The sequence below is a fragment of the Xiphias gladius genome, chromosome 21, assembly GCF_016859285.1.
Source record: "Xiphias gladius isolate SHS-SW01 ecotype Sanya breed wild chromosome 21, ASM1685928v1, whole genome shotgun sequence".
In the NCBI taxonomy this organism is placed as follows: Eukaryota; Metazoa; Chordata; class Actinopteri; order Istiophoriformes; family Xiphiidae; genus Xiphias; species Xiphias gladius.
In genome coordinates, this window is record NC_053420.1 from 30,344,109 (window position 1) to 30,358,249 (window position 14,141).

General features: G+C 39.4%; 1 protein-coding gene across 1 annotated transcript in view; it reads left to right on the forward strand.

Annotated features, from left to right (window-relative positions):
• Window positions 1-364: 364 nt before the first annotated feature.
• The window catches only part of LOC120807109 (dihydropyridine-sensitive L-type skeletal muscle calcium channel subunit alpha-1-like), a 92,835-nt gene continuing 79,058 nt past the window's right edge, over window positions 365-14,141 (forward strand). Inside the window, exons 1-5 of the mRNA XM_040158804.1 lie at window positions 365-552; window positions 796-901; window positions 8,588-8,727; window positions 12,206-12,348; window positions 12,600-12,752. Of these exons, the coding sequence (XP_040014738.1) occupies window positions 365-552; window positions 796-901; window positions 8,588-8,727; window positions 12,206-12,348; window positions 12,600-12,752 (730 nt within the window). The remainder of the gene's footprint in view (window positions 553-795; window positions 902-8,587; window positions 8,728-12,205; window positions 12,349-12,599; window positions 12,753-14,141) is intronic.

A 14,141-nucleotide genomic window follows, 5' to 3' on the forward strand; every position in this document is an offset into this window, starting at 1 on the left:
ATATCATACACCAAGACTATATCGGTGCAAATGTCCTCTTTTGTCATTGCATGCTAAGACAGCCATGCCCTTTGTCTATATTTATTCTCTTGTCCAAACAGCTGCTCAGTAAACCAATCCCTTACAAGTAGAGGGGACAGCTGCCATTCCACTGAGAGGGACATGGTAAGAGAGGGAGCTCAGCCAAACTGTCACTGAGAGATATAGTGTGAGGGAGATGATTGAGACAAGCTGAGACAGGTTATAACTGAGTGGAATGAGACCTAGCCGACAGGGCTACCATATTTTAAAAAAATCTTTGATCTTCTGGAATATCACTTCCAATTCAAAGTAAACTTGGCGCAAATACTCTCTTGAAGCCACAATGGCAGACAGCAGCAGTCCTCCATTGTCATCCTACATCATGGATGAGGAAACTCTGAAGAGAAAACAGAAGGAGAAGTTAAAGAAGCTGATGGCAACAGGAGGCAACCCAAGGCCTGCGCGCTCGCTCCTCTTCTTGACACTGAGGAATCCTTTCCGCAAGGCATGCATCAGTATTGTGGAGTGGAAGTATCCTGCTTTAGTAAGGGTTCACTATGCAGAAGGATGGCTGGATCAAACATATAAGATAACAATTCTTGTGATTGTTGCTACTGCCGACAGTGTTTTCTTGCAGTAATCATTAAGTGTTATATGTTTGTTCTATTTGTAGTACAGCTGTAGGTGTATGTGTGAATGTGTGTGTCAAGGTGTGTGCTGTTTCCCTGTGAACTACTATGGTTGGTACGTAAGCTTCCTATAGATCCCTTTCAGACCTTTTGAAATCATAATCCTACTGGCCATCTTTGCCAACTGTGTGGCCCTGGCTGTGTACTTGCCGATGCCTGAGGAAGACAGCAACAACACCAACAGCAACTTGGTGCGTCAGCATGCTTGTGTTGTGTGCATAAATGGACACTATAATATACTGTGGATACTGACAGAGCTTTCTTCTTATAGATTCCAACATCACCCCAAAGCATGTGTACTTTGTTGTAACGTTATACTGAATAACTTGAATTTCTGTAACACCAGTCTTTCACTGGGATTAATAAAGTATGATATTTTTCTAATCTTCTGTCTAATCTTTTGTTATCTAATCTATCAATATATTAATGTATTTTGCACCCAGAAAATTACTGGATTTAATTAACCATGTCAACGATTTCCACAAAACTGTGTTTTGTTTAATGTAATTTAAAGTTTTTATTAAGATGACAGTAACTGTGTTATGTGCAACCAATATGGATGTATAGGGTAATTCCAACGTTATATGGTCAACTTGGATTTAATTAATACTTCAGTGTCTGGTTAAAACTAAACTGACCATGATGAATTCAACATAATGCATTTTCTTTTGCTTCGATTAACTGTGTGCATTAATGCTTAAATAGATATAGTTTGTAGTTCTGGCTTAACTGAAAATGTAAATGTAACATCAAAGTTGAACCTCCATTACTCAATCGAATTAGTAATACCAAGTAAACAAAGTAGTACAAAGTAAACTGGCTTACATATGCATGGCAACCACTGGATTCTGTTTTACCAAACCTGTTTTTCATTATTAAAATGACTATCATTTTAAGTGGACTTACTAAATCTGATTATGTCAGCAATTCCCACACAATTGTAGTTAAGTAAAAAGGTACAATGTTTATTTATTAACAGTAAAACACAACACAGCACTACTGAGAAACAACCTGTTCAGTAGCCACTGGATTATAAATAGAGATTTTTTTTCACCATATCAATATTTTTCAGCTTATTAAATTGTTTTATAAATGTTATAAAAAAATATAGAAAAATAAACTAAAAAGAAAATTGTAAAGGGCCTGATGCTCTGGGGTCTTATTAATTTAGAATCGGTTCCAATTCAGAACCGGATTTTGGGTTGAATTAGTTTTAAGGGGAAACAACGACAGTACAGACCCTGATATGGAGGCAGTGAAATCTTTTCATATTTTCTGAACTTTGTCAGTAAAGAATGAGACAAATTGCAAAAGTAGAGGGGCTGCTGCAGGGTTTGTCTGCCTGTCAACAGCAGAAAATAAATCAAGTATTATTGTTTAGTAAGTATTATTATTGTTTTTGGCAGGGATGTCAGAGGTGAAGGCAGATGACTGCCTTGCATTTCTCAGGTCTGAATTCCAAATGCAAAGTTTATAGATTTTAGATTTTTATGAGTCAGTCTACAGTTACTGTATCCCAAATAGAACACAGTTGTTTAGTGCTGTTGCTGTCAACATGAATGTTAAAATCACCAACAATAACTACACAAGGTCAGTGCAGATGATAGACAGTTTTCAGCAAATATTTAGGTGGCCTGTAGATGTTTAAGAATAGAGCTCAACGTGAAGAACTGAAAAGAAAAAAAGAAAAAGGAGCATTTCAGCTTTTGTTCAAAGTTTATCAGTCTCACACTGGATGGATGGAATTGATGTTAGCTAGCTAGTTAATTCACTCAAGTGAAACTAAGGAGCTGCCATCATAATGGCCCGCCACTGTTTAATGTAGCACGACCACACAGGAGCTATTCATTAGATGATGACCAGGGATGAATGGCACTGAACAACACGCCGTCTGCTAGTAAAATTCTCCAGGACCACGGAATAATGCTTTTGTTGATTCAGCTGCCCGTCCTGTCTGTTGACATTATCAAAAAACTACCATGATGAGTAAAGATTTTGTAGTAACGACAAGATCATTCGCTCCACCCACCCACATACAAGCAATTACTCAGGTGATCAGAAGAGAAAAGTTATGTTTGCCTTGTACAATGTCTTTGCAGCACCAAAGGTGAGTTTTTTAAGGCAGTTATTTCATGACTTTTATTATATACACCTTGGAAAAAATATAGAGGTCCGGATCTCAGTGACCTCAATGATGGGAACGGCCATTGGTGTCTACAACAACCATTTCCAAATCCAGTGTTATAGACCCATCAAGGCCAAGCTCTGTTTTGCATACATACTGTATACTAATATTGTGATATTAAATCACAAAAGTTCTAGTCAGTTATTTTAGTCATATTAGATTGTGAGTTATATTCCTCTTTTTACCTTACAACAAAACAGGAGAGAGAAAACTTTTTGAGCCCCCGATGGTTTTTTCGTGGCACTTGTGTGTTCTGCACATCTGACTGACCAAGTGTTTTGACTGCACCTTTTTTACTATAACAGGGGGTGTGGTATCAGACGACAAGTTGAAATGTGTTTTCAAGACATATCTATATGTAAATACATATAAATTGTATTGTCAGTGATACAAGTCAGTAAGAAATGGTTGTACTTGATCCCATTTAAGGGTCAACCACAGACCTTTGGTCGACCTTTCTACGGCCCCCCCTGGGCCTTAGGCCAGGGTCAGCTGTACCCTTTTTTTTGGGGGGGGGGGGGGACTATAAGGAGGAGTCCAGCCACCTTATGGAAGAAGCTCAGTTTGGCCACTTATATTCATTATCTCATTCTTTCAGTCACTACCCGCAGCTCATGACCATAGGTGAGGGATGGAACATAGATCGACTAGCAAATAAACAGGTTTGCCTTCAGGCTCTGCTCCCTCTTCACCCCCTGAAGGCTTGTGCCTCAAGATCCTGTTTATGAAAATCACTCACATGATTGGCGACAAAGGATAACCCTGGTGGAGGCCAGCACCCACTGGACTTCTGTGCTTGACTTCTTACCAAGAATACTGACACAACTCTCACTAGGGTTATATCCTTATATAACTATAACTGGCTGGCACATAGTAATGGTCCTTGGTACCCCATACTCCCGCAGTACCCCACAAGATCCCCTGAGGGACATGTTTATAGTCCACAAAACACATGTAAACTGGATGTGCAAACTCCCATGCCCCCTCAAGTAGCCTTGCAAGGGGAAAAGAGTTGGTCCACTGTTCCACGCCCAATTTAGAATCCAAATAGCTCCTCCTGGATCTGAGGTTCAACAATTAGTTGGAGCCTCCTTTCCAGCACCCTGGCATAAGTCTTCCCGGGGAGGCTGAGCAGTGTGATACCCTGATTGTTGGAGCAAACCCCCCAGTCCCCCTCTCTAAAATATCCATGGGCACTGTTCCCAACCTCCATGCGACACTGAAGAGGTAGGTCAGCCAAGACAGACAAATACAGCCTTGCCGTTGAGGCTGAGAGCTTCTTGACTACCACAGAGATGTCTGCCAGGGATATGAGAGGCTTCCACTGAGACTTCAAACTCTGCCTTATCCTTAAATTGTTCTTTGCACCATTCAATGATATCCCCAGTCAGAGTAGGCAGTGTTGTGCTGAACAAAGCCTTGGCCAAGCCCTGCTTTCCCTTCCTGAGTTGTCTTATGGTTAGGCAGAACTTCTCTGAGGCCATCCACAAGTCCTTCTCCGTAACCTCCCTGAACTCCTCCCACAACCGCTTTTAAGCGTCCTTACCACTGCAGCTTCAGCCCTTCCGGCCCGCTGGTACCTGTCCACTGCTTCAGGAGGCCCTTGGGCCAACCATGCCCAAAAGGCCTCCTTCTTCAGCTTGACAGCCTCCTTCATTGCTGGTGTCCACCAGCAGGTTCTCAGGTTGCCACTGTGACAGGCCCCTGTCTTTCATTCAATTCTGAGCGTCATCATTGAGTTGTTTAGTTCCAGCTTGTAGTGATTTCACAATTCATTGATGGTCAAATTCAACATCAGATTGTATGGACACAAACCAAACCTCCCTGTCTAGTAGTCATATGTGTTACAGTAAACAGTTATTGTGTTCATTAATAAAAACTTTATTGCTTTTGTTTCTAATAATCGTTTTTTGCTATATACAAGCCTGTATTTAATTCTCCTTTCTTTTTCCCACCACAGCCTTCATTGTGGCTCTTGTAAATCCTGTTTGTGCTAAGTTTATGATAGCTTTTCAGAGGTGGAGAGACTGACTGTCGCAAATTGTGTGACCTTAGTAAATCTTGCAGCATTCAGAATCAATCTCTGTTAAAATGTGTCCTCCTATTATTAATGTTACAACTTGGAGGTCTAGGGAAAGGGAAACAACATAAAGCTGAAGTATTATTGAAAGATGAAATCATTTACTGGTGAGGTGATTGATGTAGAAGCTTTTTACATACTCAACTTTTGGCGTGTAAAACGATAATAAGAAAAACTCAGATGAGCAACAAAGGAAATGGCCAGCGGGAGGTGCAAAACCAAATAAATAATTATAACAAAAAGGTCTTTCTAACAACTTAAAAGTTTCCCCACTGTCTTACCACTTCACCACAGACAAAAAATAAAACAAAATCCTAAGCTGCCTGACTACTCTGCACTAACCTACCAAGAACAAAAAGAGACGCAGCAGCCACCCCTACCCCTAGTGAGTTATACAGGTTTGAATCCAGTATGAAAAAACAACATAATGTAACATTCCCAAATATGCCCAGTTCTAGCGTCAACAGAACTAGTGTGTCTCATTCTGAACAGTAACAAATAACAACAAACTAGGTCAACAATATCAGATAGCTAACAATCACAAATACCAACTGTGTTAGCAGAAAATGTTAACTCTGAATACATGATGAAAACGCATGGTCAAATACAAAGTCAATAGACACACAGAGGTGGACTACTGTGTAGGCTGGCGGCTTTTGGTAGCATCTCACATGTCCAAATCAGGGCATTGGATTGGTGGGCAGGGCAGGTGATGAAGAAGAGGAGGAGTTGCCTGACTGGATATAGTGTGTATTCACTGCCACAACCAGCCAAAGAAGAGGCAGGACAAAACTGACATTGGTTGTGACTGCACAGCAACACAACAGTACTAGTACAGGTCGTAACAATTAATCTGTTAAATGCATATGCAGTGAGGAGAGAATCACACTGCAAACACAATGGCATCAAATGCATAACAAAATGAACATTCATCCTGTGGGAACATGAAAACGTATACCACATTTTATGGCAATCCACATAATAGTGGCATTGTTTGCATGTTTATTTTGTTTTGTATTACTTCAACAAAGGTCCCCAACTGGAACCGAACCTGGCTCATTGTGGTAATGTGGTATACAAACCCATAGGCATTAAGTTACAAGGGCGTAACACTCAGTGTATGTTGTGGCTTGTTAGTAGCTAGTACAGCCATAGTGATGCATTAAGACAGTTAGCAGTTAGTGCTGACAACGTTAATGTTTTGTATTTTGAATCTGCAGCAGCAGGATACAATGCTACCGCAGCTCCCAGCTACCTCTGATACTACCAGGGTGCACACCACAGACTGTTGCTATCCACCAAGTATCATCTCTTCACACACATAAATAGAGTGGGTTATTGGGTTATAGCTTAAAATAGTGGAAATGGTTAGAAAATTTACATGAATTAATATAGAAAGTTAGAAACAAGAAGAAAGACAGATAGATAGGAGAAAGACATAAATCATTTAGTGAACTCAGATACAGTAAAATCAGCTCCTGGATGGTTTCCCTCTCCATAATTTCAATGAGTGCCATGATCACATGGCAAGCTGCAGTCGCAAGTTGAAGGAGTTGAACCATCATGAACTTTGAGCGTTCAGGAGAGCGGCAACCAGCCTCCCTCTGTTTATCGCAGCTACTGTTGGGTTTACATAGGAAACAATGGAGGACCTGATAGTAAGATGAAATTACACAGTTCAAGCTGTTCAAACAAAATTCAAATTGATATTTATTGGTATATGTCCATAAGTCATGGGCGTCTTAACAGCTTCAGTCTCAACCTATGACTGTGGATAAGGCTAGGAATCCTGAACTTAGAGGTTCTCTTTGGAGTTTCTGTTTACTAGCTGCACTATGGAGCAGCGTTTTTGAGTGGGTCACACAAAACTAACTTAGTCTTTGTTTTGTCTGTTCAGTTGCACACAGGCACCATTAGTGGCTGTAACATGCAAAGAAAAAAAGCAATGTGTAACAGGCCTCCGGTTTGAGGCTTGCAGTCAGATTATTATTTTGTTCTGTGAAGAACGGGAAAACAATGATACAGGCACAGGTAGTTTCCTTTCCTCGCTTCTGCCAAAATTCATTATACAAATTTATCTGTGTTGTATCAATCCCCAAAGTCCATGTGTGTCTTAAAGTCCTTTACAGACAAATAAAAGGAACCACTGCACCACTAGGTATAAAAAGGTTGCCAAATAGGTGAGCTGCTGAGACTCTGTGCTAAGCATAATAGGAACATTTCCCATCAGCAAAATAGCACAGCTGGTGAGAGACATTATACCACCAAACTTTAAAACTGAACATATATAAAAGAAACATGACAGAAGCCTTACCAAATAGTTCACATTGCAAAAGAAGCCTCAAAATAAGATACACTGATGAACATAACTATGACACACACCTACAGCACGTTCTGTTAGCTAAACTTGATTGCACCACTTTGAAATAAACAAAGTATACATCCTAACAAAAAAGAATACAAGAAGGCACTTAAGCAATTTATACACATGAAACCAATACAGAATATAAATAATGAAACAATTTAAAATATTTTTCAAAACCAGCCTCTTACTTCTTTAATGAGGAAGGAACTAGACTAAAGTTATTTGTTGAATGCAAACATGACTCTTGCTTCTTTAAAAGAAAACTCCTCAGGTCCCCTTTGAGAATCAAGAGTCTACTCCCATCCGAGTTTCCACCATAAACCATTTTATCATACTTAATTGTGGTTTTTACGCATTGAATCATTTGCATTTGTTTTATTCGTTTCGCTTTGTATTTCTTTTAAAAATTTTAAAACATCTTTTGACAGTAACTGGGCCGTCCTCACAGTTTAACAGGCTGACCATGTCATTGCAGCATCCACAGTTCGAGTGTGGCCAGGGACTTTTGCTGCACTCATTTCTCGTCATGGCTGTTGTATTTCACATCAACAGTTTCTTAAAGCCCACAAATACTTAAAAAGAAAAGTGGAAATTGACAATTTCTTTTAATTTTAGATTTTAGTCTTGGTTGCAGACAGAGGTTTTGTCTTGTATTGATTAATTACTTTCATTAGTTAATTTAAATTCATTGATTTACCTGGATTAAATTATATTCAAGGACAGGTTACGAAGACAATATCAGGCTCTCATATCAGTTTAACATCACTGAAGGGCACAGTCAGTGTGATGTGTATTTAAAATAGACATTCACTACATTTCTCTACTGAAATGAGAGAGGCCCTAGAACACTGTAGTGGTGTGTGTTTGTAAGTGACATGAACAGACAGAAGGAGATTAGTGTGACGTGGAACATAAAATACTCGTTAAGTTGTCAGAAACATGAGCAGTGAGAGTATTTGACTACTCAACAACAGTCTTCGCCCTGAGTGAAAAAAACTAAAAGACTGATTTTGATTTTAAAAAAATTATTTGCTACACATTAGTGTAAACACAAGGTACAACAATGAAAATAACTTTAATGGCTCCTTCCCTGACAGTCTGACATGTTGTGTTATTATTAATATATAAGAATGTTGTCAGTAAATTAAAACCAAAAGCTATGCATGAAATAACACTACTATAAGTTTTTTTCGGTTGATTTACGAGCAACACAGATTCAAACAAAACCCTTTGCTGTTGTTTCACAGGAAAGCCTGGAGTACATCTTCCTCATCATCTTCTCTATCGAGTGTTTCCTGAAGATTGTTGCCTACGGATTTCTTTTTCATGCTGATGCATATTTAAGAAACTGCTGGAACATTTTGGACTTTGTTTGCGTATCTGTTGGGTAAGTTGATAAGTTTGTATTTGGCCCATGCTGTTTTTGCTTTGCTAATTAGTGGTGAAGAGGACGTTTTTGGACCCCGAAGGATCAGTCTTTACAAGTATCAGCTCATTACAAGAAGATTTTGGGCTTGATGCCTAGCCCTGGTCAAGCCTTGGATTTTGCCCATCCTCCCCTCATTCCTATAGTTTCCCTGCAAGTGCGAGGAATAGACACTAAAATATAGCTCAATAAAGGGAGAAATAGTGACCTGTAGGCCAAATCTAGCCCAACAAAAATATCTGAGGTTTCCCTTTTCATAGTTGGATCAAAACTTTTGAATTATTTTTCACAAAAATGTTGCCAACAATTTAAGTAACAGGCTTGTATAAATCCATGTAAACATGACCTTTTAACAACAAATATAATAAATAATTTGCATTTCAAATACAAATCGGTGGCTGTCTGATAGACATGGCTTGCTAATACGTTTTTTTACCTGAGGCAACAATAATAGTAATTTTCACTCATCCATTCAGAATGTGGATAACCTAGATTACATTTTAAATATCGTGACTAATTTTCTCAAAAAATAAAATAAAAAAAAACAACAATTTCCATCACATCTGTAAAACTATGTTGCCCCAACCATTCAGTAAACATGAAAAAAAAACTGGCCAGGGGAACATAATTGCTGACCCCTGCTGTAGGACACTGATGGTACCTCTTCAGCTGCATCTCTCAGGATAAACCGAGGATAAAGGTGGAGAAGGGGAGGTATTGGGTTCGTAGCACTTGGTCTTATCCTGTGTTGCCATGGGACTGGGTCAGTCAGCTTTAATGTGCCTTACCAAGTCACAAACATGTGTGTTTCCGCTGCATCCTCATAGCAGGAGACAGTTACATGGAGCTGCATTGTTGTGGTCCTGCCCATGGTAAACAACATGCAGCCACAGTGAAGAGCAGCAGACAACAGGCTTTTGTTACATTGCTGTACAAAAAGACAGTGCATGTCTTTTCTATACAGTGCAGTACAAAAAGACATGCACTGTGCCAGCATGGCTTGAGTGGTCAGCAGAACTCCATACCTGGAGTTGGGAAGACTGTGTTACAGCTTTAAATTAAAAAAGCTAATTAATGTAGTAGCAGGTATTGAAAACGGAAGAGTCTAATTGCCAGTCCCTTATAACTGACACATAAAGATGCAGCTGAAAGTGTTGGTACCCTTAGAACTCACTGAAATAATGTTCCGTTCTTCTTAGTGTTGAAATTAAAAGTTCTTTTGTCCTGCATACTTGCATGTCTTTAGTTTGCCATAGGATTAAAAAAAAGAAGCTGTGAAAAGAGCTGAATTCTTGCTTAGTCTAAAAAAATACTTTTAAAATTGTCTGGACAAAATGATTGGTACCCATGAGAAGTGGTGATAATTGGATTGTAGTGACATTTTAAGTAGACTATTATCTCCAATTAACACCACAGGTGCCTTCAATAGTATGATCAATCATCCCACCTATTTACATGGAGAAAAGTACTGATTGTGCTGTTTGGTATCATTGTGTGCATTACACTGAATATGGACAAGAGAAAGAAAAGCAGAGAGTTGTCTGAGGAGATAAGGAAGAAAATAATTGCTGGGCATGGCCATTTAAAGGCTACAAGACACCCCCAATCAGCTTGATGTCCCTCAGACCACAGCTGCTAATTGTATTAATTGAGCATTGTGTTAGTTCAGGAAGCCCACTAAGTCAAGCTCAGCACACAAGCTGAGACATCAGCTGATTCTGAAGCATCCAACCGGCAAATCTCATACAGGGCGCCCTATTTAAGCTGACTTCACCTGCCTACCCTTTCTGCTTCCTTTGCAAACTGCTGCGCAACCCACCTCCACTCCAGCTCCTCCTTTTCATGCGGTATCTGACTAAATCTATGTCATGGCTGACAATGATGTCTACCCTGGGGGAGGATCTTTGTTGCTGCTCTCCCTGCCTTAGGTTTACCGCCATACAAAAACTGCATACCAACCTCCCTGGCTGTGACCACAAAAATTGAGCCCAGACTGAACAGAAAGATAGATTGAATGGTAGAAAAAAAGGCAAGGAAAATTTCAAAACAGATACAAGGTGACCACCAGGATCGACATACAACAGTGTCTGGTTGCACCATACATCACTCTTCTGAATAAGAGTGGGCTCCATGGAAGAAGTCCCAGGAATATAAAACTTGACATGAGTTTGTTGAAACTTATATTAACTAGTCACAATAAGTTTGGGAGAACTTTCTTGTAAGCCCCATCAGGTCTTTGTTCACAGAAAAAAAAAATTAAGCTTTCAAAGAATAGAACACCATCCCCACTGTGAAACATGGAGTAGGTTCAGTTATGTTATGGTGTTACTTTGCTGTGTCTAGCACAGGGGGCCTTGAAATCTGCAAGGCACAATGAAATCAGAAGATTACCGAGGTATTCTCGAGATAAACATTCTACCCAGTGTATAAAAGCTCTGTCTCAGCTGCAGGTCATGGCTCCTCCAACAGGATAATGACCCAAAACACATTTAAAAAGGCACCAAGAATGGATGAGAAGAAAACATTGGACCTTTCTGAAGTGGCCAGCTCTGAGACCTGATCTTAATCCATCTAAACATCTATGGAAGAGTTGAAACTCACAGATAGGAGAAGGCATCCATCAAACTAGAGAGAACTGGAACAGTTTAATCAAGAAGACTGGGCCAAAATACTAGCTGAGGAGTGTAGAGGTGTCATTAGGAGCTACAAAAAGCAATGCACTGCAGTAATTGTCTGAAAAGTGTGTGCTACACAATATTAGGTTTAGTGTCCCAATATTTTTTTCCATACCATTTTCTTCTGTTGTATTATTTAAAATATTATTACGTTGAAAATCAAAGTCGATTCTATTAAATAGAGAATAGAGAATAGTGGATGCCGATTACTTTTGTCAGTTTCAATTATTCGGAGAATACACTTAAACTTTTTTTTAAGTGGAAGGGTACCATCACTTACAGCCACATCTGTATAAATATATAGAGATGGAGTACAATCCAATACCCTCATTTGATCCGTTCTCACTTGAAGAAATCGATCCAGTCCGCCATTCCGAAGGATGTTACAATTTTCTTATTTCTGCTTTGAGAAGAGAGGAGGGAGCCAAAACACAAGACCAGACTTCACTAAATTCTGTTATGGCACCAACACAGCCCTTTACTGGAAATCTGTTAGAGATTTAACATATATCTTCTCATATCCTCAGTAGGAGGGACTAGAGTTGGAAGAAAAGATGCATGTGAGAGAAATGTAGAGCAACATTAAGGGAGCCGAGATTCACCAAAGGAGAAGCAGAACAATTTAGGCACCTGTCAATGAGCAAAGACAGGAAAGATGCTCACTGCTTTTTACAGTATATTCTGGAAACTTAGAATTTTCTACACAACCATTTTGGCAGATATCTGATCAGAGAAAACCTCATGTTGAGTTTGTATCTCTCCAGGTTGTTCACTGTGGTTGTGGATGCCATTAACCACATCAGTGGAGTGGAAGCTCCAGTAGGAGAAAAAGGTGGTGGCTTTGACATGAAAGCTCTACGAGCCTTCAGAGTCCTCCGTCCACTCAGACTGGTCTCTGGTGTCCCCAGTAAGTAACTGGTCTGCTGTTGAAACACATACTTTGTATAGTTCAACTGTAGCATTTTGTCATGCCATAATCGATAAAGTTTATTTTACTACCATTATTTTATTTCTAGCGGTATTATTTATTATTATTAATAGTAAAGGTTTAAGTCAATGTAGTGTGTATGGTATGTATATATATATATATATATTATATATATGGTACATGACAACTGACGTGATTTATTCCAAGATGCATCTTGTTTAACCTCTCAGGCCTGCAAGTGGTGATGAACTCCATTCTGAAGTCCATGCTGCCTCTGTTCCACATCACCTTACTGGTTCTGTTCATGGTCACCATTTACTCCATTATGGGACTGGAGCTCTTCAAGTGCAAAATGCACAAGACCTGCTACTACACCGGCACAAGTACATATGCAGTGCAATAGGGTTATATATATGGCAGTAATACTTGGGATGCCCCATTCTAAATGGGGATTGCTATTAGGGCCAATACTGACCTTATTTAGTGATCATATATTGGCAAGATGTAAGGCTCTATTTTTCTGGAAATATGACACAAACGCAAGCAAAATCTCCACATGCAAACACAAACGGATGTGACCATCAAATTTTTGCAATTTTGATGACCATAGGCCCTGGTGCAAACCAGGCACAACTAGGTGAAGCTGGGTGCAATATGGAAGAGAGGCTGAATAAATGTGAAAGGAAGAACAATACAGAATGAGCAGGTGGAGTCGGAGAGGGCTTCAGTAATGACCAATCATATGAGCTCCTCTTATCCTCTTTAAAAACAGCAACAGGTGAGGACATCAGACTGTGATTTGGCTCATAGGAGCAGGACCCCATCTGGACTTTAACGGTATTAGTAAAAAAATCTCAACAATTCTAAATTAACAGGTAGCCAATCAAGGTACGGGTGATGTGATCATATTTCATTGAATTAGTAAATTAGTAGACGGAGTTACAGTACTCCAAATTTGAAGAGAGAGAAAGTGGGAATAGCTTTCTCCAGGTCAGCAGAGGTTAAAAAAGTGAGGAAAACGGGACTGCACAGTTTGGCATCAAAGCTAAATACAGAGTCAAACAGCACTTCTTAGTTTTTATCAGCAGGTTTTACATATGCTGATAGATTATAGTTATTAGGTTTAGATAGATTAGGTTATTGTGGATCGACTGGATAGAGTTTGGTGAGCTGAATGAAACAACCTCAGATTTGCTCTCATTTGAATAGGGGAAGTCGCTTGATATCCAAAACTTAATGTCATTGAGGCAGTTATATGAAGTTACTTACACAGCTGGTGTTACCCACTAGGGCAAAATCCGAGATTGGACCACCCCTCAAGGCAACTGAGGTGGAATGGTCAACTTTGTCAAATGCAGCACTAAGGTCCACTAGTATCAGAACTGAGCAGTCACCAACCAAGATATAGTTATTAACCCTTAGAAGGGCAGTTTCTGTGCTGTGATAAGATCTGATTGCAGACTGACATTGATAATCATGAATGATATTAACTGAGATGACTATACTTTTCAAAGACTTTGGAGAGGAATGGTAATTTGGAAATGGTCTGTAACTATTGAGGTCCAGTAGATAAAGATTGAGTTTCTTTAAATTAGTTGGACAATAGAATGGTTGAAATAGGAAGGAACACAACCAGAACATTAGCATATTTAAATACATATTTAAGTAGAGATTGAGAGTAGAAACTTAGTAGGTATGATATCTAGAGGACATGATGTGGGTTTCATATCAGTTGTTATCTCTTCTAACAATGAAATAGATATGGGTTCAAA